At 41.1% G+C, this 25,287-nt stretch overlaps 1 protein-coding gene across 1 annotated transcript in view; it reads left to right on the forward strand.

The window, feature by feature from the left end:
* si:dkey-92j12.5 (multiple PDZ domain protein) overlaps positions 1 to 25,287 on the forward strand; it is a 37,585-nt gene that overhangs the window by 6,159 nt on the left and 6,139 nt on the right. The window contains exons 10-34 of the mRNA XM_046048554.1: positions 283 to 496; positions 809 to 934; positions 1,512 to 1,591; positions 1,807 to 1,953; positions 2,946 to 3,134; positions 3,305 to 3,466; positions 3,898 to 4,107; positions 5,467 to 5,637; positions 7,361 to 7,487; positions 9,584 to 9,782; positions 12,746 to 13,072; positions 14,572 to 14,772; positions 15,372 to 15,549; positions 15,833 to 15,943; positions 16,352 to 16,417; positions 18,228 to 18,299; positions 18,797 to 18,887; positions 20,266 to 20,474; positions 20,865 to 20,956; positions 21,045 to 21,174; positions 21,433 to 21,525; positions 23,446 to 23,520; positions 23,621 to 23,968; positions 24,316 to 24,399; positions 24,978 to 25,171. Coding sequence (XP_045904510.1) covers positions 283 to 496; positions 809 to 934; positions 1,512 to 1,591; positions 1,807 to 1,953; positions 2,946 to 3,134; positions 3,305 to 3,466; positions 3,898 to 4,107; positions 5,467 to 5,637; positions 7,361 to 7,487; positions 9,584 to 9,782; positions 12,746 to 13,072; positions 14,572 to 14,772; positions 15,372 to 15,549; positions 15,833 to 15,943; positions 16,352 to 16,417; positions 18,228 to 18,299; positions 18,797 to 18,887; positions 20,266 to 20,474; positions 20,865 to 20,956; positions 21,045 to 21,174; positions 21,433 to 21,525; positions 23,446 to 23,520; positions 23,621 to 23,968; positions 24,316 to 24,399; positions 24,978 to 25,171 — 3,896 coding nt within the window. The remainder of the gene's footprint in view (positions 1 to 282; positions 497 to 808; positions 935 to 1,511; positions 1,592 to 1,806; positions 1,954 to 2,945; positions 3,135 to 3,304; positions 3,467 to 3,897; positions 4,108 to 5,466; positions 5,638 to 7,360; positions 7,488 to 9,583; positions 9,783 to 12,745; positions 13,073 to 14,571; positions 14,773 to 15,371; positions 15,550 to 15,832; positions 15,944 to 16,351; positions 16,418 to 18,227; positions 18,300 to 18,796; positions 18,888 to 20,265; positions 20,475 to 20,864; positions 20,957 to 21,044; positions 21,175 to 21,432; positions 21,526 to 23,445; positions 23,521 to 23,620; positions 23,969 to 24,315; positions 24,400 to 24,977; positions 25,172 to 25,287) is intronic.

The raw sequence follows: 25,287 nt of genomic DNA on the forward strand, positions 1-25,287 counted from the left end.
CTGATGAAGGGGATTTCTTCGAGTTTTACTTTTACTCCCATCCATCTCTTCATCATCTTTAGCTTTTACCTATATGTGCTTTTCATCGTGCACTATTTTTATTTTTGATTACTATTGATTTTTTTTTTTTTACTTTGTTATTTAATTTACCTGCACTTGCCGAACTTAATATCATCCACTCCGTCAACAGAAAGTTTGCTTCAGTCTCCATCATACCTGTGTGTTTTCATCCTGGCTCTTTTCCATGCTCCCTACTTTCACATCTCTTGTCCCCTCCCTCAGGTGGATGGGGTGAGCCTGCAGGGCTGCAGCGAGCAGCGTGCCATGGAGGTGCTGAGGAGGACAGGTCCGCTGGTCAGACTGAAGTTGCTGAGGAAGGCTGTCCGCCTGAGTCACATCCTGCCCCCAGTTCCTCCCCTGCAGCCCCTCCGACATTCCCATAGCTTCCATGAGGGCAATCCCTACAGAGTGGGCCTCAACAAGATTCAAGAGACAGGTGCTTTTAGTGCTGAGAGAGGAGAACGTATTGGCTGAGTGGAATCATAAGGGGACTGGTTAGAGAAATGGAGAGCATGTGATTTGACAGCATGCACAACATGCACTTGTGTAAATGATTATGCAAGTAATCATCCACAGGTGCTACCTGCACTGTCTGGTTTAATCATTTATGACCAAATTTATCTGTTCAAACTAGACATAAAACATATTTTGGTGCTTGTTTGGATGATGAACTTTGCTAGCTCCTGCATGTTGTCATCTCTCAAATGCTTGTTGCGAATGTGTACACATTATCTTTTTTTTAACTCAGGTGTGTTTGGATACCTGCATGTGTCCTCAAACGTGTTTCCCCGTCTCCCAGGAATCTGCTCATTACGTGAAATCTCCCGGCGAGCAGCATACGCCAACAGAAGACCCCGACATCATTCCAGAAACGGTAAGCTCCCCTTCCCATACTGCAGTGCAGTCTGGAACTGGATCGTGGGACTTGGTCTGAGATGCTGATTGGGCTCAGGGAACAGCAATGTGGCAGTGAAGCATGCTCTTTGATGGGAGTCTATTTATAGTGTTGTGCAGCCATGTGTTTATCCAACTCATTCAGCTCATTCCAGATGATTTGTCTCTCACCCCGCCTGCATATATGTCTTTATTTAGACAAGGACTTTTTGGCTTGATTAGAGAGCACAGCCAAATAATCCCTGATTGCTCTGAGGCTTTAATAGATGAACGAGAAAACATTAGTTTGCCAAGAAATCATAAGATGGTGGGTGTGAATATGCATGCTGTCTGGCTGACAGGCTTTCTGTTGACATCCTGCTTTGCCACAAGAAGAATTATGTTGTCTTCTCTTTATAAAACAGCCAAGGTGATGTTTTCAAATAGCCTATTCTTTATTGATTGGATCATCTAGGCCCAGGAACAATGTGAATGGGGATCTGTGCATGTCTGCGTTTGCATATCTGTGTGTGTGTGACATGAGGGGGATTTTCTTTGTGTGTGTGCACATTTTACAGGTGTGAAACTGACACCAGCTGAGGAGGAAGACCTAAGGAAGAGGTGGCAGCATGCAGTCGGACCGCGATATGAAGTTCTTGTACGAAGATAAGCGTACAATATACCATGCATAGATGCTTTATCATTTTATTTCACCCTGTACAACTTTACGTTTTAATAAGTAATTACCCATGTAAAGAAGAAAACAACACTTACCTCTCACAGTGTGATGCCTATACTTACCCTCAACACCCTTCTTACCCACTAAACTTTGCTTCTCTTTGTTTTGTTTCCCACCACTCAACTTCACATCAGGTGTGTCATCTGGAGCGTTTCAGTGAGACAAGTGGTCTTGGCATCAGTCTGGAGGCTCGGGCGGGACATCACTATCTGTGCTCTATCTTACCTGAGGGACCCGTTGGCCAAAGTAGCAAGATCTTCACTGGAGATCAGATATTGGAGGTAACCGAATGATACTGATCCTTTCAGCCAGTTGCTCTAATTTGATAAAGTAATTTGATAAAGATATGAGATCATATAATATGGAATAAGATATGATCTATGTGGGACTGATTATTTTGCCACATCTGCGGGATATACATGGATGACTAATAAAAAGGCTTAGTAAGGAGGCTATATTTAGTTCACTGTACCATCATTTCTGTCATGCTTCTCCCTTTCATTCAAGCAGTTAGCAACAATAGCATGTTCTTTAAAGTGGTTAGTTTTTTTGCTTTTCGGTAAACACCACACAATTTCAAGTACAGTATGCACCTTTTTCCCTTAAGGCAGCGAAAACAGTCATAAGAAGGTGGGTGTGAGTATGTGTGCCTCTGTGCCTTTGTGCTTGTACTGTAGTGGGAGAGCTTGCCCTCCTCCCCCTCCACTGGGCAAGTTCATGCACCCACACGTATCACTCATCATGATTAGCAGTCTGATGAACTCTTGGACATAGATGTAGGATATAGGATATAGACAACACTGCACACTGGATAGTGTCTTTCTTATCTTTGAGTGCACAGCCAACATCTGTGTCAGAGCTCAACCCTTTGATCGCCTTCAGACAACATTAGCGAGGCAAAGCCATTGTTCATTTGCGTTTTTAAATTAGCTTCATAAGGTTTAGTCACCGCTTTCTGCTTTAATTGTTCATTCTGTGGCTTGATACTATGGTCACTAATTGCTCCTCACCAAAACTGAATCACTAAAAATATTCAATTTTAGGGCTATTCTAGCAGATGTAGTCATGAACATACAGTCATAGAAACAGAGTTACAGACAGACACAAATGTACAATAATGTCCCAAAAAATATGGACATATTGCATCTTTAACCTCTGATCATCAGACCATTTGGGTTTTATATGTTTTTTTCTTGTTTTGTTTTTTAACTAAAAGCCAATTGTTGATCATAGGAATATCTAGTTTACAAATACTGCTTATTATTCCTGGCAGGTGAATGGGATCCCTCTCATTGGAGAGACACATAAGGAGGTTGTCAATATTCTGAAGGAGCTCCCGATGCACGTTTGCTTGGTGTGTTCTCGCATTGTACCCCCTGCAATTCTCGACAGTGATGAGGAAGAAGATGATGATGATGTCCATCTCACCCTGAAGGAGCTGCTGGCTGAGTTCAACGACAAGGTGAAAGCACACATGGATGAAATGAAGAATAGAGGGATTAAGAATTGGTATATTCCCTTAAGACAATATAAAACTGTATTAGAAATGTAACGCCACAGCCACTGACATGCTCTTATCTTGAAAATATACCTCATTTACTCTGTCCTCTCTCTCCTCTTTGCTTATCCCAGTTGGACCAGGGCTGTGTCATTCCCTGCCCTAATGCTGAGGACATCACCAAGCGTGGAGTGCCCCCCATGTCACCTCCTCTGGCCATGTGGGAAAGAGAGGCTCAGGTGGTCGAGCTGGAGAAAGGCGAGTCGGGACTGGGCTTCAGTCTCCTGGACTACCAGGTCAGAGACATGCCCTTAAGCTTTTCTATAAATAGAACAGACTGGAATAGGCTGCAGTCTAAGAATATCAGTGTCGGGTTGGATAGGGTGAACACTAAGAAAATAGGGAAGCATGTGCACTATTCTGCAATTTGTGTGCTAAACTACTGAGACTGGAAAGTGTTGCTGTTTTAAAGTTTAGATTAAAAATATGGCCAATAATTAGCCAGTGCATAAAAATTTAAGCTTTACTATAGCTGACTGACCCTCTGTGAGACTACCCAATCCATTTCCTTGTCTTGTGTTAATAACAAGTCTGTAGGATAGACTGGTCATTTTATTCTGTTGTTTATCTGCATCAATCTCTCATTTTCATTCAAAATTTATCTAATTTATCTAGATTACTGGTATATTCAATAAACCATCCTCTCCACCCTTATGTCAAACTCTAGGATCCAGAAGATGCCACAAAAACAGTTCTGGTAATCCGGTCCTTGGTGCCAGGTGGTGTAGCGGATCGAGATGGTCGCCTGCTGCCTGGTGACCGACTCATGTTCGTTAATGAAACTGACTTGGAAGGATCCAGCCTGGATTATGCTGTGCACGTCCTGAAGTCCACCGGCTATGGCCCTGTCTACATTGGAGTTGCCAAACCACTGCCGGTATTTAAAGAGATTTACATTTAAGTACTTAATTTGATTTAATAAGGAGTAAATTTATCTCAGAATATCTCAGAAACGCCTTCAGGGAATTTCTTCACATTTGCCACTTGGACTCAAAGATGCACTGAGTAGAATTTGATGGCCACAGGTCAAAGGTCAAGGTCACTGCGACATCTTAATGTCCTGGAAGAACAGGCTTTTGGCCATTAAAGGTTATTGTGACCTCAAAATAAGGTATTAGCCGTAATTTAAAAATAAATTGGGCTATTCCAGATTTCACACACATAACTCGTTGATTGGGACAACACAATGAATAAACAATAACTAGCACAGTAAGGGCTTTCCTTTATCTCGTCCATTTTGCCATTCACTTCCAGTCTTATTCTGAATTTTTCATTAGAATAACATGACTGAGTGAACAATGTATATTTTTAAATAGACTTTATACCTTTTATTCAATTCCTTACAAGTATTCACTACATATATTATATGAGTCTGGACAGATGTGGAAGTAAAAGGGAACTTGACTGGTTGGCAGAGGCATACAACTGCTGGGCGGTAATTCTAGTTGTGACTTCACCAAATCTTCACCCAAAAGGTTATAATCTCAATCTGATGTTGCAATATTAATATAAATCACAATGAAGTACATCAAATAAGAAATTGTTTATTGATAAAAAAAACTGACTGATGACTGAACTAAATGTGACAAGTGTTTTTGACTAATTCTGCAAATGAAATACCTGACAAATAAAGGTCACATCACAATGCAAAAAAAAAAAACATTTCTGAAAAGACCAAAAAAGAATAACGCCCGATATATCTAATTTTAAAAGATCCAAATCGGTATCGGTCTTAAAAATCACGTATCGGTCAGACTAATTTAGATTACAGTATACATCATCATATTGTGCAACACATCTGGGAAATGTGTCCTGAAACATATTGATTATCAGGGGCTGCAGCATATCTACACATAAATTTAAAAGTGGATTTCTTTTTCAGGATTTCATAAAATTCTTTACAAAAATTATATTTTATATTAATGAACTTGTAAAAAAATACGTATTTCCACATATATGCAAGACAATCACTTAAATGTTTTTCTTGGGAGTACAGTATTTCTTTTTGTTGTGGACTGTGGCTTAGTAACAAGGACCAGAGAATCCAGTTACAGGCCGTCTGAATTTTTAATGCAGCTGAGAGATGAACACAATGCTCGACCACACTACAGATGGAGAGAGAAGGGGAGAGGAGAAGAGGGTGTCTAATTTACAGTCACCGTCTTTAGACTGCCTGCCTCCATGTGAATTTAAGAACATCCTTTTTTTCCTCAACTTTGGAATTTTGTATTCTCAGCTGGAACTGTGTGGTGGCTTAACGCCCATCTCAGAGAGGAGCACGCGGGCTTCCTGTGATGACACTGACAGCCACACTCAGGTCAGCCTGCTAGCTGAGGCAGGGGAGACTAACACCAACACTTGTTACTCTGAGGACAACAGCATCATCCAGCCGCGTTACATTACAACGGTATGTCATACAACACAAAATGAAATTCAGTAAAAAAAGAAAAATTGATTTATATTGCTGGATTCTTCTTTATACATGCAGGAGCTTATTTTATGCTCGCTTTTGTGGTTAGAGAACAGTAGAACTTTGGTCCACAGGAGAGTAAAAGGGCCATTTGTTTGTCTCTTACATTTGGCTTGGCTAGATAATAGAGTTTCTAATTTTTTTTTTATTGCACTTGTTTTTCTGTGTATATTGTGTGCAGAAAATATATTTGATATACATAGAACTGTTACAGCCCTTGATGAAATTCAAGTCTGTTGGATCATAATGCACAATCATCTAACAGAGATGTATTTCGGTTGTGACTTTTGTATTTGTGTTGTGGCTTTTGTATTTGGCCTGACACCTCTGGGCCACCATATAACAGGATTCTTGTAGATGATTCATTCGTAATGCTTCAGCAGGACAGTGCAGTGACAGTTACAGTAGCACTGCAGCACCCTAAATCTTGCAGTCCATCACACAGGAAGCATTGCTCATTACCATGCAAACCTGAGATTCTGTGGGTAGCCATTTTAGCTCCTAAAGGTGGTTACTATGACAGTGTATGCTCTCTCTGTTAACGCTCTATGGCGGGGAGCTTAGAGCCGCCTGTATCGGTATCACTGGGTCAAGTTGAGAGAAAGTACTCAGTGTCAAAGAGTTGCTCCTCTATTGTGGCCTCAACTCAATCCTATTGAGGCAGCCCTTTGTACTCGCTTTTGCTTAATTACCAACAATTACCTCTCAATGAAAAGCGCTTACTGCTTGCATGACATTGGCACCCGGTATAGCACAAGGACATATAGTACTGCCTCAACGTCTCCCACACATACACACTCACACACACAAACAGACTCAGAGCAGCAAGTGTCAGTGTGTTCTCATCAAAGGCAGGCTTGTTGCAAAGGTAGCTTCAGAACTTCAGTTCTTCTTGTACTTTCTGTGAGGGTTCAAAGACGATCTCCTTTTTACCCCTTTTCTTTGGGAAATGCCCAGTGGGACCAAAGAAGTGTTTTACATCTCAGAATTACTCCAAAGGCTTTCACCTTGGAGAGTTAATAGTTGTTTGAAATCATTTTTGTGTCGCACCAGAAATCTGATTAGTTGGGATGATAGCAGTTTAGAACTTTAGGGCTACTATTTTTGCAAATGGATTACTTTTCTATAACTTGTAAGATTTGCTCAGTTTAATATGCACAAAAGCCTTGTTGTAGGAAACCAATTATCCACCATTATTGTTGCTCCTATACTGTATAGCCCAAACAGTGATGGCTCTAGGGATCTGTCTGTCGGTCAGTTGGTCCAGACTGAAATATCGCAAAAATTATTGGTGAACTTCCTCTAGTGCCACCATGAGGTGGAAGTTTGCTTTTCAGAATGAAATATCTTGATGACTACTGAAATTTTCTACATATATTCAAGGTCTGTAGAGGAGAAATTCTCAGCCTCAGCTGTACTTTGTGTTTCCTGCTAATAAGCACATGTTAGCATGCTAATGTGCTAAACTAATTGCGAATGCGGTAAACATTATACCTGCTGAACATTTGCTTGTTAGCAATGTTAGCACGTATATTAAAGCTCCACTGTGCCTTGGCACAGCCTCACAAAGCATGGCTGTAGGCTCCTACTCTATTTTATATGTATTTGTTGCCCCACCTTCATGCTTACTCACTCACGCCCCCTGCTGTCTCTCTCTTAGGAAAACCAGTTGCGTAATCGTTACGGCATCATGGAAGACGACGATAGGCAACAAGCACCGACTCTGATTCCCCCCCGCACCAGCTTTGAGAGGACTATCACTGTTGTCCGGGGCAACCGTAGCCTTGGTATGTTTTCTGTCTTTCTCATGGTGATGGTGTCTTGGTGTGTGTACTTCGCTGGCATGTCAATAATGACGCTAATAGGCGGTGGTGATGACGACTGCCCTGAAGAGGAGTGGTGAAGTGATGTGCTCCTCATACCTGAGGGAGGAGATGATTACTGTGTTTGTGTGTGTGTGTGTGTGTGTGTGTGTGTGTGTGTGTGTGTGTGTGTGTCTAAGAGGCTAGTATGGCATCAAAGTAATATGAAAGAATATTAAAACCAGCAAGTATATCTTAATTTGAATGTTGATCTAAATATATTTGTTTTTATACTCCAGTGTTGAGAGTACATTGTTTTTACTGCTTCAAGAGCAAGTCCAATGTTGGGCTATTCAAACAAAACACAGGGTGTAAGGTGCTCCTGCACTTTCATCTAGGGGCACTTTGCAAAGCAAAAAGAAACAAACTCATTTGTATGCTGGAAACGATTTCTTATAAGGCACCACACTATTCGTGTGTGTGTGTGTGTGTGTGAAAGTTTAAAATTATGTAAATGTTCTTAGGTAGAGAAAATCAAGGTCATAACCTACAGTCTTTGTGTCACTGCATTCTTTGGTTTTCATCTGTTTAAAATATTGTAGGTCTTCTTCCTGAGATATTTAACGTAGCATGGTTTTCTGGAGGGTTTACAGATTTTATGTGTTTTTGGTTATTTTAAAATATATTTTAATTTGAAGCAAAAGCTTCAGCTTGGAGAGAGTTATGGTCTGAATTTGTAAGCCCTACATACTGGAAATTTTTTATGAACACTAGTATTGTAGTACAATATTTATTTGTACTACTTTACATTCTTCCTATTATTAGGTGCCATGAACAATCCTAGACATTGTATAACTCTGACTGTGTATGGATGTACTACAAGGACTGTATGGCTTTTAGAGCAGGTTGTTAAAGGAAAAAGTTTGATGGACTAAAATGAGGTCTTTTTTTCTTGCCTTGCTCGTCTAAAAACATAAATATTAGCAGCCTATTTAGAGGTCTTTGCTTCTTCTTGAATGTTGTGAACCTATTGCACTTATTGTAAGTTTGTGGTACCCTAAAGAACTTTTGTTGAGGTCAAAACAAATAGATTTTTATATGGAAATGTTCACATGGGAATTTACCATTAATTATTATTCAGTTTTTGTAGCAGAGCTTGTAATAGAAAAAAAATATTTTGATGCTGTGGTATAGTATTTCAACTCCTATTACTTCCTGACTTCCTTTCATGTCTTTGAAATTTGTGTCTTCTGTTTGTTTTGTCAGCGTCAGTAGCTGGGTCTCCAGTCGATTGTATTCCAGGCACTATGATTGTATTGTAATTTGAATGTAACACCAAAAGACAATAAACTATTTATTTGACCAAAAATAAGCACAAAGTCATTTCTTTGACCAACTTCAAATTCTGTACGACCATAGTGTTGTGGATGTGCATAGTCGTCTATTAGATAGCAATGTAGTATTCAAGCACCGTAGACTAGGCCTAATTTGCTGTAGCCTTCCCTTACTTCAGTGTGTGTATATGTGTGCATGAGGTGTGTGGGTATGTGTGTGATGCCTGATTTACCTGCTTCTGCCTGTTTGCATTAATTAAGTGTTTGTGTAATCCGCCTAGTGTCCAATTTGATAATGCCAAAGTCAGGTGTTTGTGCGACTGGCATGTGTTACCCCTCTAGTCACCTGTGGCCTGTGGCCTATGTGCGTGGGAGTGTGTGTGATTGTGTTTGTGCACCTTGTGCGAGTGTGACTGTGAAGAATGGTGCTGTGTAAATGTCAAGCATGTGTAGCCATGTTTGTGTGCTAATCTGCCTAGTGTCTGTCTTGATTATGCTGATTATGCCACTGTCAGGTGTTTGTTTGGGCGACTGTCTGTTTGGCATGCATTCAAAGCAGCCTTAGCCAACCCTCCACTCACCTGTGCTTGTGTGTGTGTGTGTGAGTGTGTGCGTGTGTGTGTGTGTGTTTGTGTATGTATGTGTGTGTGTGTTTGTGAGTGTGTGTGTGTGTGTTTGTGTGTGTGTGTGTGTGTGTGTGTGTGTGTGTGTGTGTGTGTGTGTGTTTGTTTGTGTGCGCGTTGGCAGGGATGTCGGTGAGTGCTATCAAGGACGGCTCAGGCATGCTGGTGCGCAGTGTGGTTCAGGGAGGCTCTGTTAGCCAGGATGGCAGGCTGGGGGTTGGGGACGCCATCTTGTCCATCAACGGAGAACCTACCTCCAACCTGACCAACGCCAGGGCCAGGGCCATGCTCCGCAGACACTCTGTCATAGGGCCCGAGATGAGGTGAGGAGCCAGTCACTGTCCAACAGCATTACAATATGCAGAGATTTTAGTTCTGGGCTAAAAACAAGAACAGGTGAACCTCCTCATTGTGTAGATCACACACCTCTCATGAACTTTTCTCCCTCAACATCACTGCACTCCCTCTGGATCACCTGTTCTCAATAGCACTTAATCTCATAATTTACAATCTGTGCTTTTCCTACCGTGACATGTCAAAATGTATTGTGTGAAAAAAGTGGCTTGAAGATCCTGCACACAGGCAGGTGTTTTCACTTATTCTGGCTTATTAGACATCTGCTTATGCTGAAGTTGGGCAGGTCTGTGTTGGATTTACATCAGGACATCATGACAAAATTATAAAGGTGTAACTCTTTATCCTGTATGATAGATGTGATAAAACTAAAAGAAGGGTCAGAGAGATTTCAATCAAGCACAGTCTGCATAGATGCCCACCAATCCCCAAAAGAGGTCTAATCGGGCACATGAAATTAACACCAATATAACATACAGGAAATTCACAAAAGTTTGAGTTTTCTTATATGGGACACATTTTATTATGGTGTTCTTAAGATTCTACACAATTACACACAGAAAACATAATGCCTGGGGCTTCAGCAGTTCTCGAATCATGAGTTAATCTAAACAGGGGCGCTATTCTAAATATTTGTCATTGTTTCAAATTTAGGGTGCCATATTTATGTGTGCCTTGCAAAATCAGTTTCTTCTTTGGAGAAGCCAGTGGCTGACTCGAGTACATTTACATTTGTTTTGAATGTTGATCAGTGTACATTGTCCCTTTTCAAATTAGCAAAAAATCTAATTGAAATGCACTACATACTCAGTTAGTATGTGATGTTGAACAATTTGATTTGCCGTGATGACTCCCAACCCCCTACATACAGTACCAAATGTTAGACTGCTCCAATGCATGTCTAACTTTGACACAGGTGCATCCCCCTGGCACAAAATGCAGAATCACTCGATATTTATACTTTGTTTAAATTAATTACATATGTTATTATATCATTATACTTATACCTGTAGTACTGTATCTATGTAATACATTTTGAGCTTACTTTATTTAAAGTGTACACAACTGTTCATTGCACAAATGCAACCTGTCACTGCACAGTGCTGTGCCTGTTAACGGCTGTTACTACCAAATAAACATGAATTGTGCAGGTCGTAATGTAGCTGATAGTGTGTGGCTAAAATGTAACACATAACATTAGTATACTGGCTGTTTCTAAACACCCACATTTAAAACAGATTCCAGTCAGTTATTTAGCACGTTTATTTATATGACAGTCATATGCACTTTCCCTCATGTCATAGTTTAAACAAATCTTTGCTTGAAAAACAAAAAGCCAGAGTTCTTAATTTAGAAAGAATGTAGAAAGGTCCTTTGGGAATGCAGAGAACAATCCACCACTGGGAAAAACAAAGGAACTGAATACTGCTAACGTTTTCTAGATCTACCCATGCAGATCTTGACAGTCTGTGTGTCTCAAATGAGTGAGTTTATGTACATCATAAATATAAATATGTGCTCTCCGCAGTCACAAACATGACTTTCACTGCATCATCACGTCTAAATGTCTCACTCTGGATCTCCATTACCACCTTGGTTTTAACACTGCAGTCATAGTATACTGAGGCGCCACAGTCAAGTTAAATTAGATTAGATGATGAAATTTCAAAGATTGCCTGAGGGGAAAGTGGGTAAATTATTACTTGTTCTAACATCAGCAGTTATGGCTCCACATTGACAATGCTTGTTTGGCTGATTAGAGATGTGCCCCACCTCCACCTCCCTGCTGCCCTGCAAAACACCCACTCACTCTCTCTCAACCTCTCTGTCTCTTTCTCCCTCTCTCTCTCTTGTTTTTACAGGCACACGCACATACACACACTAACATACACACATACATAGCCTTTCAAGGGTCTAACCTCCAAAAACACCTTATTCCTGGGATGGGAAATATCTCTGAATAATTCATCACTCATCTCACCTTGAACAGTGCGCTTCGGAATAAAAAAGCGTTTTAAAGAGCCTCTCATAGATGCACACAACACACACGAAAATGAACACACACATGTATTCTGTCTTTCTCTATCACATGTGCACACACACACACACACACACACACACACACACACAAAACACTCACCCGCACACACATGCCCACACTGCCTCCTCCTGACAGCTCTGCAGACAAACTAACAGACAGTGGAGGCAGATGAGATACTTTGGCAGCCTCAGAATAAGACAAACATAGAAGGGCGAGGGCTTGTCACTATTAAAACTGCCTCTGTTGAGACAAGACAGGCTGTCCACATGGCTCAGTCACAACAGCTTAGCGTAGAAGACCTCCATATTCAATCTGCCACCATGAGTGGAACGGAGAAATCGGCTCTTTCAGCGAAATCAAACAGCATGTCTACTGGCTGGTAGCGTCACACAAGAATGGAAATGGGGGTGGCTTTAACGATGTCCTTGACACTTAAGTTAAATTATATCAATTACACCATAGCTTAGTTAGATCCTGATTGATAGGTCTAAGATGAAATTAATCTAAACCTGTTTTTTTAGATAATTCATTGGGGGTTGTGAATTCAATACCCCTCTCTCTCAGCTTACAAGCCCCCAATAAAACCACAACTTGCCATTTTTTAAATGTTTTTGTGGTGTCAATCTTCTCACTGAGCTCTCGATTAGAAAGCAAATAAAAGTTTTTTTTGTTTCCTTCACTGGCAAAGGTAATGCTCCATCCATCCTCTATAGAAACCATTTGCTACCATTTGGCTCGTTCCTTGTCATTGCATTGTTTGCTGCTGAAAGTTAAATAAATGTGCAGCTGTGAAAACAAAGTGGTTGGAAAAGTTAAGTCACATAAATACAGTATTTAATATAATTATTTGTTTTCACCCCCCTCTCTTATCCCACATTCCCCTACCCTCAGCATAACCTATGTCCCAGCCCATCAGGTGGACGAGTATCGTACCCATCTATGTTTATCCCCTCTGGCATCCATCGAGGCGGACAGCGGCTCTTCTTCACCCACCCCGCCAACCCCTTCTCCAGAACCTGCCTCCGCCCCAGCCAGATCCCCCAGTGCTGTCAGAGCCACAGCTCCAACTCCAGCTTCATCCACCCTCAAATCCTCTGCCTCAGTCAAATTTAAAGCTGCAGCTCCAGATCCAGCAGCAGTCAGAACCTCTGCTTCATGCAAATCTCCTTTCCGAGGCCCAGACATGCTCACCACCATCACCCCGGCCCCAGACTCAAGGTAATGTAAGACCCGGAGGTCTCGGCCTATTATTTATGGTCACCTAATTCCTTGTCTGGCCCAGGAGTGCAAGATAAACCTGTCTCATTAGAACTTCAAGACTCCAGCTTTATTACATGTTGATATGTTTTGTGCTGAGAATTCAGACCATGAAATATCTATACATTCTGCCGGATGTAGGTTATTTTAATGTGTTCGGTCTTTTGATTTTTATAGCAGCCAGGGTTTTATTACTGTAACACATCACACAGCTGAAGTCATACTAATGATCAGAGTTATTATCTGACACTTTAATTAACCGTATCCATGAGGAAACAATGTGTTTCAGTATGCAACCAGCTCTCTTCCAGTCCGTATTTTCTGTTCTCCATTCTTCTTGGTGGTAAAGGCAAAAGCGTTTCTGAATGTTGAATCTCTGAGTTATATTTAGCTGGTCGCTTATGGATCTCAGTGCTGACTGTCAGCGAAAATGAATTGTTTCGCTTCTGTCTGTCCCTGCTTTCGCTCCATCTTCGTGCCTCTGCCTTTCTCCTCCCTCACTCACCCCCATTTCTCTCTGCAGCCTTTTCTTCACTCTTATCTTTCAGTTCATTGTCTTTGTGTCTTTCTCTGCTAGACTTCTCTCTTGACTCTTTGTGTCTACATCCGTCTCTCGTCTCTCTCTCTCTCTCTCTCTCTCCCTCGGTCATCTCGTCTTTTTCTCTTCTCCTAATTCACCCCCTCCTCTCGCCTTGGTCCTGTCCCCCTCTCCTGGTTCTTCAGTCCTGGTGGAACCATTTGTTCTGCCCTCTTCTGTAACTTAACTGGCTATAGGCTCCTGCTGCGCAGAAAGCACCACTATCACTCACCTCCATGGGCTTGTTACAGCCCTCTACCGTTAAATATATTCATGAAAAATTCTCTCCCCACATATAGGCATGGAGTGTATACAGAGATACCATATATATATGTTAACACACAAACACACACACATAAAGACACTGCATTACTGTGACCTCACAGGCAGAACATTTCAGGACTATTTGCACCTAAAGCATCTGTTCTACTAGTGTGATCTAGTCAAATGCTATTTATTTCATAGAGTGAAGGCTGCAACAAATGATTATTTTCATTAATCTGTGGATTCTTTTTTGGATTGCTAGACTATAAAATGTGAAATAATTGTGAAAAATGCTCGTCAGAATATTGCAGAGCTCAAATGTTTTCAAATGTCAGTCTAAAACCCCAAAACAGTCAATGTACAGTGACATGAAAAGGAGAAAAATAAATCTTCGCATCTGAGAAGCTAGACTGAAAGAATGTTCGGCCTGTTTGCTTGTTAATTAAGTTAAATGACAATGCCATAAATACAATACAATAAATTTTCTGTAAATTGACTTGTTGATAAAATTGATCAATTTATTAATTTATTAAACGGTTTAAGTGGAGGTGTAGAAAATCAAAAAAACATCAAACATTAATTCGATATTATTTCTCTTTGCATGTTTTCTCACCATCAGTTGGCAGATTCCAAAATCTCTACATCATCAGAAGAAGGAGGAAGGCAAAAAAGATGGAGAGATTGTGGAGAGGAAAAAGGACAATAGTAATGCTGATGGGAAAGTACCAAAACTGGAGGTGGAGATAAAGGTGGATGGTAAAGAGGAGGGAGAAGAGGAGCTTCATTCTCATACTGCAGTGTCTTGGAATGAACCCAGAAGGTTAGTGAATCAGTGATGTAACTAACAATGTCTTTTTCCCATCAGATTTTATTCAAATTTTCTATTTTGTCCCTTTTTTCAAATCTCTGCCCATGATGTCCTTTATCCTCTCGCTGCCAAAGAAGGCTTAGCAAAATCCTAATGTGCTCAGGTTATGCTCACAGGAGGGGTAGAGCAGCACAGTGCAGACTCAACATGGTCATATTTCTTAGGCAGGAGAAAACGACTACTTTCACAACCTGTGTTTATCACATTTATGACTGCATCCTGCTTGGATAAATCACATAAGCTGCACTGCATGCAAAGACCAGCTTTTGTGTGTCTCTCCCTGGCAGGTATTAAATTCTATTGTTTTGACTTAATCTCTGAAACTCGATCTGCAGCCCTAAGCAGCAGATAGAGGGAGACCAAAAGGATAAAAAAAAGCACAACTATTGGATTAATTCTCCTTCTTGTTCATTTTTGCAGTAATGTTTCAAACCAAGAAAAGTCCTCATCAGGCATACAGAAGACATACATTCATTATCACTGTCCGTACTGTAAGAAGGATGTTCGGCTCTACAATATATGTGGATGTTGTATCCTTCTTTGTGTTCCAGTGTGCGGCTGACTCGAGTACCAGGCCAGTCCCTGGGTATCAGCATAATGGGAGGCAGAGGTATGGGCCAGAGACTGAGCAGTGGAGAGATGATGAGGGGAGTCTTCATCAAGCACATCAGTCCCGACAGCCCGGCAGCACATAATGGCACTCTCCGGACTGGAGACAGGATACTAGAGGTGCGTGTGTGTGTGTGTGTGTGTGTGTGTGTGTGTGTGTGTGTGTGTGTGTGTGTATTGCAGAGACAGTGGAGAAGACACAAACAATAATGTCTGCAAGGATTGTGTGTGTTTGCTGCATGAGCCTGTGTTCACACACTCTACTGTGTGTGTGTGCTTGTGTATTGTGACTGCATGTACAGTAATATGGTATTGATGATAAGGATAAGATAAGATGATATGATGGTAAAATTATAATGAATGTTTTTGTCCAATGTCTGCCGTGTGTGTTGACTTGGTCAAGGTGTGCGGTTTGGACCTCAGAGATGCCAGCCATGAGCAGGCAGTGGAGGCCATTCGCAGGGCTGGAGACTCTGTGGACTTCCTGGTCCAGTCCGGACAACACAGATCTCAGGTACTAATTCTCAGAAAAACAGCCAAAAAAGGAGCACATTTCTTAGACTGAACCGTGCAATGGATGTTCAGGTATGCATACATTACATTTTGTAGCTGTTCAGTCTCTTGAGGCTCCAGATTCTTTTATGCTGATTTTCAATACTCAGCAAACGCAAGGAGAAGGTGCTGTGTATACTCTATTGGACAACGTTTCGTCAGACGTTTCAGCAATGTTGTGCGTGGGAGTTTGTAGCATTACAATGTAATGTCCTCTGGACATAAAGCATATTGAACAGAAGTATCTTTGACTGAAAGCCTATATAGTATCCTGTAACAAACCATGTTGGATGCACCATTTGAAGCCTCTGTGTTTTGCAGTTATATAGGCATGCTTCTGCGTTCTTTGCATCTTTTGTTTCGCCCACAGTCCCCTTTGCTTTCCAACCATGAGAGGCTAACTCCAACACCACAGTTCAACTCACACAGCAGCAAGGTAACACTGCTCCACTAGATACTTTGAACTTCACACTGTGGTTTTCAATTTCAAAGTGATAAATGTGGTGTATAACTTACAAAATGATATGCATTGAAATATACACTCACCGGCCACTTTATTAGGTACACCTGTTCGATATCTTGTTAACACAAATAGCTAATCAGACAATCACATGGCAGCAACTCAATGCATTTAGGCATGTAGATGTGTTCAAGGCAACTTGCTGAAGTTCAAACCGAGCATCAGAATGGGGAATGAAAGACGGGGATTTAAGTGACTTTGAACGTGGCATGGTTGTTGGTGCCAGACGGGCTGGTCTGAGTATTTCAGAAACTGCTGATCTACTGGGATTTTCACACACAACCATATCTAGGGTTTACAGAGGATGGTCCAAAAAGAGAAAATATCCAGTGAGCGGCAGTTGCGTGGATGAAAATGCCTTGTTGATGTCAGAGGTCGGAGGAGAATGGGCAGACAGGTTTGAGATGACAGAAAGGCAACATTAACTCAAATAACCACTCGTTACAACCAAGGTATGCAGAATACCATCTCTGAACACACAACAGGTTGAACCTTGAAGCCGATGGGCTACAGCAGCAGAAGACCACACCAGTTGCCACTAAGAAAAGGAAATTGAGACTACAATTCACACAGGCTCACCAAAATTGGACAATAGAAGATTGAAAAAACGTTGCCTGGTCTGATGAGTCTTGATTTCAGCAGTGATATTCAGATGGTAGGGTCAGAATTTGGTGTAAACAACATGAAAGCATGGATCCATCCTGCCTTGTATCAACGGTTCAGGCTGGTGGTGGTGGTGTAATGGTGTGGGGGATATTTTCTTGACACACTTTGGGCGCCTTAGTACCAATTGAGCATTTTTTAAATGCCACAGCCAGTGCTAGAAGTAGGGCAGTACGCCCCGGTAAACAGTACCAGCACCTCCAAATTTTACTTTTTGGCGTATACCGGAACTTCTCCCAAGCTGCCGGTCCTCTCCTCTGCCCTCTCCATATCAGGTTCTCTGGGCGCTACGTGACGCTCACCTGTTCCCGTTCTCACCTGCCTGTTAAACTCTGTCGGCGGAGAGAGACGAGGGAGAAGAGTATAAGTATTGACAGATAGGTGTCATTTATACTGGAGACGCTGCAGACAGGTCAGAATCAGAGTGTCTCCATCACTTTTTGAAAGTTTTTGTTAAAAATGTTCTGAAAAACAGCAACAGAAATGTCAAATAACAAATGAAATAATGCACAATAACAAAACATGCTGGAGAATGGGAGATTCGCATAATGTATGTGCAGCTGACAAATCTGCAGCAACTGCGTGATGCTATCATGTCAATATGGACCAAAGTCTCTGAGGAATGTTGAAAGTATGGCAAGAAGAATTAAGGCAGTTCTGAAGGCAAAAAGGTCCAACCCAGCACTAGAAAGGTGTACCTAATAAAGTGGCTGGTGAGTATATATATTGTATGCCTGCCCTAAAATATCAAAAAGCAGTAGCTACTTTTTTGTCTTATAAAGGTCGTGAACACTGCTTAAGATTTCAATTGAACAGATGACAAGCTGTGAAATAATTTGTCTCAGTTTCTGTTTCCACACAGCCACCGAATTTTGGCTGTGGGTGCCTGTAGTGTATAGAGAATGTTATGTATACACTGTATTATATATAGTGATGAGTCAATAACACCTACATGGTATTCCACAAAGTATGAAGAGGTTTTAAAGGATTTTTTGAGAGGTAGATTGCTGTTTTGGTGATGATGTGTATAGGACTATATCTGTGTTTCCCCTCATGATCGTAGGAAGCAGAGACTCTCAGTGGTCTGTTCCTTAGTCTCTCCCCTACAAACCCCTTCATTCCCACCCCCTTTAAGGTTGGTACAGTGTTGTGTGTGTGTGTGTGTGTGTGTGTGTGTGTGTGTGTGTGTGTGTGTGTTATCATGGTTATGCAGCATCTTAAAAGCAGCCTAGCATTTGCACTAAGCCAACATCCAAAAACTTAATTAGCGTGCATATTTGTTGATAGAACCCTTGTAGTTCAAAGTCCCTCGCAGCTACCTTGTTTGTTTAAACCCTTTGTTTTTCTCTTTGGTGGAGATGCCTAGCACTCTAAATAGACAGTGCATTCTTTTGAAGTTATTTTTCCATGCACTTATAAGTTAGTTACAAAATAATGCATGATTCTGGTCATCTTTCATGTTATTTTTAGCTGACATTAAAACTGTGTTCATTAATTCATCCTGTTCGTCAGTTTTTCCCACTGCTACATCAAGCACACTGAACAAGCCTCAGGGGTAGTCCAACTCATGCCTGAAGGACCCCTGAGGCATCTCCAACTCTGCCTTTTCAATAATGCAAAACTTCTCCCAAGGTACCTTCGCCGACATCAGATAGAGTTGATCGGAGAAGGCCCAGAACTGCAATCACAGCGGCCGCTGAAGACGAGAAAGACACTGGCAGGAGTAAGTCTCCATAATAAAGACGTCACACAGACATACAAAAGGATCCTTGAAAGCCCCCAGGAACAGGAGCTGTGTTTTGCGATTTTAGTGGCCACCTTCACACAGTGCAGGTCATGTGATGCTCTCTGGCCCAAAGAGACTTGGACACATCCATCAAAAAAGAAAAATGTCATGAGTCTCAGACACATTAAGAAAATGTGATAACTCTTTGAATGATCATAAATGGGCACATTATTCAAAGGTCCATTATTTAAAAGCAACAAAGAGCCATATGAGCAAATTATTTTCATGCGATTCTCATGTGAAGCCTGGTTGGCCTGGTTGGCTTTTTTAATTTAGTGAGAATGCATTATGAGCCAAGAATGCAAGCCTAAAGCCTAAAAGAAATGTTTGGGGTTTTTTCTGTACAGTATGTCCTGGAAGACTTTAATTTGTACGAATGGTTTTACTTCTCAGATGAGATTTGAGACTTTCAGCCTGTTCTTTAGCACACACAAAAAAGTTTTCCTTTCGTTTGCTCAATGCACATACAGTATTAAAAGTGCCCCGTGGAGTTTTCTTGCAAACAAAATAAAGTTTCACCTTACATTCAGTGTAACTAATCAAAATGTATTGTGTGTATCCTTGAGGCCTAGCAAAAGTGTTGAAAATATTTCTTTCCTCATTTTCAGGTCCAATCTACTTAAAATTTTGAAATGTACATCCAATGTACATTACTAACTTGCATTCTTCTTCTTCACTACCTTTGTTGGCTTATTGTTATTGTTTGACATGTTACTGCCTCCTGTAGAGCAGTAAAATTGTATGAAACTTTTAATAGGAACATGCTCAACAAAATAGTTTACTCGCTCATAAAAACACTGATCCATAGCGCTTGTACTGGTCAAAAACCTACCTTTCAGGGAGTCTGTGTGACCATGATTAATTACACATATGTAAATCTGAGTCACGCAAATATATATAGGTACATACACATGAAAATAGCCATGCGCACATAGATAAATTACCAGGCCCCTACATACATAACATCTATTTTAGTGATACAGAACATATGCGCACACTCACACACACATATAGGTTCTCTCTGCACAACCATGCAGACACAATCCACATACAGTCATAGTGCATATGTTCATTAAACAGAAACAGACATCCTTCACATTCCCCTCAACATGACTGACACCATGCCTTCCAGACAAATTGCACCAACACACACACTCACACACAAGCTACTGTAAGGTGTAGTGTGTCCTCTCCACATGAAGTGTCAGTCATTACATGTAGCATTCCACACTTCTGTTTGTTCTTTTTTTTTCTCAGAGCACCCATCATATCCTCCTCCTGACAGTCTTCTGTTTGTTAACACTGTCTCTTCTAGAAAAGATGCTTGAGCGTTATGGCAGCCTGTCTGGGAAGCTCCATATGATTGAGCTGGAGAAGGACCCTGCGGCTCACGGCCTGGGAATCAGCCTCACAGGGAACAAGGATGGCTCCAGGGCCCGCATGAGTGTCTACGTTGCAGATATAGACCCTCAAGGACCTGCTGGTTTAGACGGGAGGATATGGGTTGGAGACGAGCTACTAGAGGTAAGGAGGAGACTTAATGGGGACAATAAGGGATAATAAGTTAGAAGGGTTTGGGATGAACAGATGGGAGGGGTTTTAGGGGGATATTGGGGTCAAAATTGAGAGCAACATAAAGAGAGTAGTAGGTTGTGTAAGGCATGGATGAGTGCACAGTGTTAAGTACCTGCACAGTTGATTTATCAGACAAATTACCATTTGAAGGATGGTTGGTGCTGGGCTGGATTCTTGCAATGAGCAACCGTGTAATACAGAGGGTATGGGAAATTGAGGTAGAGGGGCCGCTGACGGCTGAGAGGAGGAGAGTCATAAGAAGATGGTAGAAAGGTAGATTAATGTGGAGATGGATGGGATAAAGCAAAAATGTCATTGAGGACTTGATTTTTCTTCTAGATCAATGGTCAGATCTTGTATGGCCGGAGTCACCATAATGCCTCCACCATCATCAATAACACTCCGTCTAAAGTCAAGATAATTCTCATCAGGTAACTGCTGGCATTTGCATTTCCCTCGAACTTTTACAAAACAGGATATTAAAGATGGATAATAACAGGTTTGATTTTGTTTTACTAGGAATAAAGCGGCACTGGGTCAAACGCCTCAGGGATCCAGAACAGAGTGTGAGGATGCAGTCGACTCCCAGACAGACTCTGCAGAGTGTGGAGGATTGTCCAGAGACATCCAGCACATCATCCTACCTCAGGTACAACACCTTGAGTAAATCTTGGCATTAACCACTGTCAGGCGTCCAGTTGCACATATCTAACAGCTGAAGCAACCAGTCTGGTGGTGGCAGGCTCTCATTGTAGCAAAAACAGTCTTGATACTAGAAAATGTAATGTCTTTCCCACATCGTTGGAAATATGATGGCAAATCCATATCTTGACACAGCTTTCAGCTTCACTAACTCTTGGTTCAAAGTTAGAGTTTTGTTGTCTGTTCTTTTTCAATCTCCCTCCAGGATCACGTAGGTCTTGGCCTCTGCCTGGTGGAGGATGAATCCAAGGAAGAAGTGGTGGTCAGGTCCATGACCCAGCACAGCACTGCCAGTAAGGTGCGACATCATTAGCAGCATCAACCTCATTATCTTCAACACCTTCATCAATTAGATAAATATGTTTTCTTTGTAGGAATTTGCAGAAGTGGTGTCATTTGAAGTGTGTATAAATCATCACTTAGTCATTTATTATGAATATGCAGGCATAGTTTTACTTTAATAGAAGAACTTAAGTATTCAAATGTACTTGGCCCCTGTCACACTGTTCTATTGTGTTTGGATTATCATTGCTGATGCTTTAAGATGTAAGCAGCTTCAATAATGTTTTAGCCAGGTAAAATGGAGAATATTTAACCTACTACCTCTATTGTTGGGTAGTTTAAATAATAACAATGTATCATGTTTTATAACAGGGGTAAAATAGAGTGCCTCTGTTTAGGGCTGGCCGATATGGCCAAAAATGTTATCACAATAAAAACATTTCTAATCATTCGATATCGATAATTATCACGATATTTGTTGTTACCACCTGGCTCAAGGCTGGCAACAAAAAGGGAGGCCTCACACAGATAATAAGAACAAAAGTGGTTTATTTAACTCAAACTAACAAACAACTTAACTAAGTTGATGGCGTGGGTAGATATGAGGAACATCAGTCATGTCAGAAGTGTGTGGATGAGTGAGGATGAAGTGTAATGCATGTTGGTGGGTGCAGCAAATCGAACAAAGGAACAAAAGCTGAGGTTGAAGCAGCAGGCCAGCAGAGAGAGTGATTTCTAGAAAGACAGCCCTTTTATGCCCTCTAGGAAGCCCAACCCAGATGGGCAGGTAGATGCATTGGACCCTCCCAGCTCTACCTACAAGCCACACCCAGGATCTGCAAAACAGAGAAGACATACAGGCAGGCAGACTGGGGAAGTCGTCACAATGTCAAATCATTATTTTGTTCAAATTTAAAGGCTGATTTTTGCTTCTGAGTGAAAATTGAAGGAACCAGATGGTTAATTATGTGTTTAAACTTTTTAGTCAGAATGTGACAAACACTTGATGCCAAACAGTGGATCACATAACAAATCTGACATAGAACATTAAAAACTATTATAATAAAATCTTTTTCAACAAATTTGATTAGTAAATATTTGTTTTCAGTTAATTTTCCTCAACAATAAAAATATTTTAATATAAAAATTAAGTGCTAATTTGTAAGGGATTCAAATGAATTAAACCAAATATTAATTGCAGATATATTGAACATTAATTGTATTGTTATTGAGGAAAATTAAATTGCGATAATTATCATTGTTTTATTGCCCAGCCCTACCTCTGAGTGGAAGTAATGTAAAATAGCATACAATGGGAATACTCAGCTGTAGTACAAGTAGTTGAGTTAATGTACTTTGTTACATTCCACCACTGCACAATTTCAGAAGTAGCCTTCGCTTTTTTTAACCCAAACATTATTCTCTAGGCTACATACTCCGGGTATTGTATTAGTGTTTTTCTTCTCCTTAGGATCTGTCATCTCTGTGATTGTAGCCTTCATGACAGTAGACATCATCCTAATCATTACTTTGGAAGCACACAGGTTGCAATTTCATCAGCTTTTTGCATCTATCAAGCCTCAGTAGCTTGACTGTAGCTTTGGTAATCTTTGGTAAAAAATCTATCAGAGACGAATGAGCCCCATGTTACTGTACAAAATATGCAGCTGTAAACAGTTGTGTGATAGCTCTAGTCGCTTGGTATTTCTGGTAATATTTAAACCAGAATAACCTCGAGATGGTTGCCATGTTTTAAAGTGATGTCGTCATGTACTAATAAGCTTTAATGTAGGGCCCCAGGCAACAGTTATCCAGATATTTGTCCCGAGGGTGTGTTTGATTTTTCATCTCACTTCTTCTACATCCTTCTATTACATACGCATTCATACATTTTGTTCAACTTCCATTTTTTATTCGTGTTTCTGTCTGTGTGCAGGATGGCAGGCTGAAGGTTGGAGACAGAATCATAGCAGTGGGTGATGAACCTGTGGCAGGACTGTCAGCGGACAAGGTACAAACACACACATGCGCGCACACACACACACACAATATGCACTTCAAGGTCAAGCTGATTTAATGATTTATGACTCACCTGTCTTCTCTGTATGCAGGTGTCCAGTTTGATTCTCAAACACCGGGTCACTGTCAAGCTCTCCATCAGTCGCTCCAAGAGTCTCTCCTCCTCTTCTTCCCTACCTCCCCCGACAGCTCATACCTATCCCTGCTCTCTCTCTCCTGCTTCCTCCCTAACCCTCCCTGCGGCCTACTCCTCCGCCTCTTCATCCGTGAATACCATGCAGACCTCTCCTGTGGGGCGGTCTGATTGGTTCGGATTAGCTCCCACAACTTCTGACCCTCTGACCTGTCCAGTTATGGCTGGCAAGGAAACCACCATAGAGATTTGTAAAGGAAATGTAGGCCTGGGCCTCAGCATCGTAGGAGGAACCGACACTCTGCTGGTGAGAGCGGCCAATTGATATTTGACGTCAACATTTAATATTGTTGTCTTTGTTTATGAAATGCATTGCAATTCCTGGAAATAAGGTGAAATCATACCCTTAACTTTACTGATTTTTAATTCTAAATAATCAAGATTTACAGCATCAAGTTGGCAATATGGTATTGGGTATGTTTTTGCCAATACAATGCATCTTCACAGACACTGTGAGAGAAAGTGCTGATGCTGTATTGTGCAAACAAACGTTTGTTTGATTTTTCAGTGCATGGTGTTGCCTGAAATACCAAGTAGTAGAATGCTGAATAGTCATTCAGTCTCTGTAATAATGTTTTTGGATTTTTCCACCAGGGGGCAGTAATAATCCATGAAGTAAATGATGGAGGAGCAGCACAGAGAGATGGAAGGCTGCAGGCTGGAGACCAAATATTAGAGGTATTATGGGTACACACATACACACACACACACACACACACACTTTTTGTGGGCACATGACCAAAATAAATCTTTTCTTGTTATTTTGGTGATCAGAATTAAAGCCACGGCTTTTCGTATATCTACATTATATCACTGTCCAGTGAAAGCCATGCATCTCCAACTTTTGGTAATTTAAAAATATTCTAAAATGTAATATGTTGTTTCTCATTTCTTTATTTATAAGGACAACACACAGTAGTCAACGGTTCTGTAAATATGCCAGTGTCAGCTCATTGGCTAATTTTAAACTGTATTTCTTTGGCAAGATGTCCTCTGAAAAGATGAAATGCCAAAATCAGCATGCACAAGACAGTGCACTAATCCTGCAGAGCAACAGTACGCAGCAAAACATTGTTGGTTTAAAGCAACATGCATGTATTTTGATGTTATAGCCCACAATTTAGCAAAGCCCTCCTTGTATTTGGTTACTGTAAAATCCATCTGCTGTTTATGGTATACAAATACAGTTACTCCCCATCTCTATTAATACCCATCATGCAACCATGACCTGTCTCCATCTCTCTTACCTCCTAAAGGTAAATGGTATTGACCTGCGGCAAGCCACTCACGATGAGGCCATTGGCGTGCTGCGGCTCACCACCCAGCGTGTTTGCCTGTGTGTCTTCAGGCATCAGGAGGCCTACAAGGAGGAGGATCTGTGGGACGTCTTCAGCATGGAGCTGAGGCCTCGTCCTGGAGAGGGGCTGGGTTTCACCACTGTGGGGAAGAGGTATGTTCATAATGTTGATTAACAAATATGGAATCTTATATACCTTTAGGTAAACATGACCAGATTTTACTGTACTGTATGCTGAATAACATGCAACTTAATTTCATTAAAATCAT

Source organism: Micropterus dolomieu, linkage group LG04 (assembly GCF_021292245.1).
Source record: "Micropterus dolomieu isolate WLL.071019.BEF.003 ecotype Adirondacks linkage group LG04, ASM2129224v1, whole genome shotgun sequence".
NCBI lineage: Eukaryota > Metazoa > Chordata > Actinopteri > Centrarchiformes > Centrarchidae > Micropterus > Micropterus dolomieu.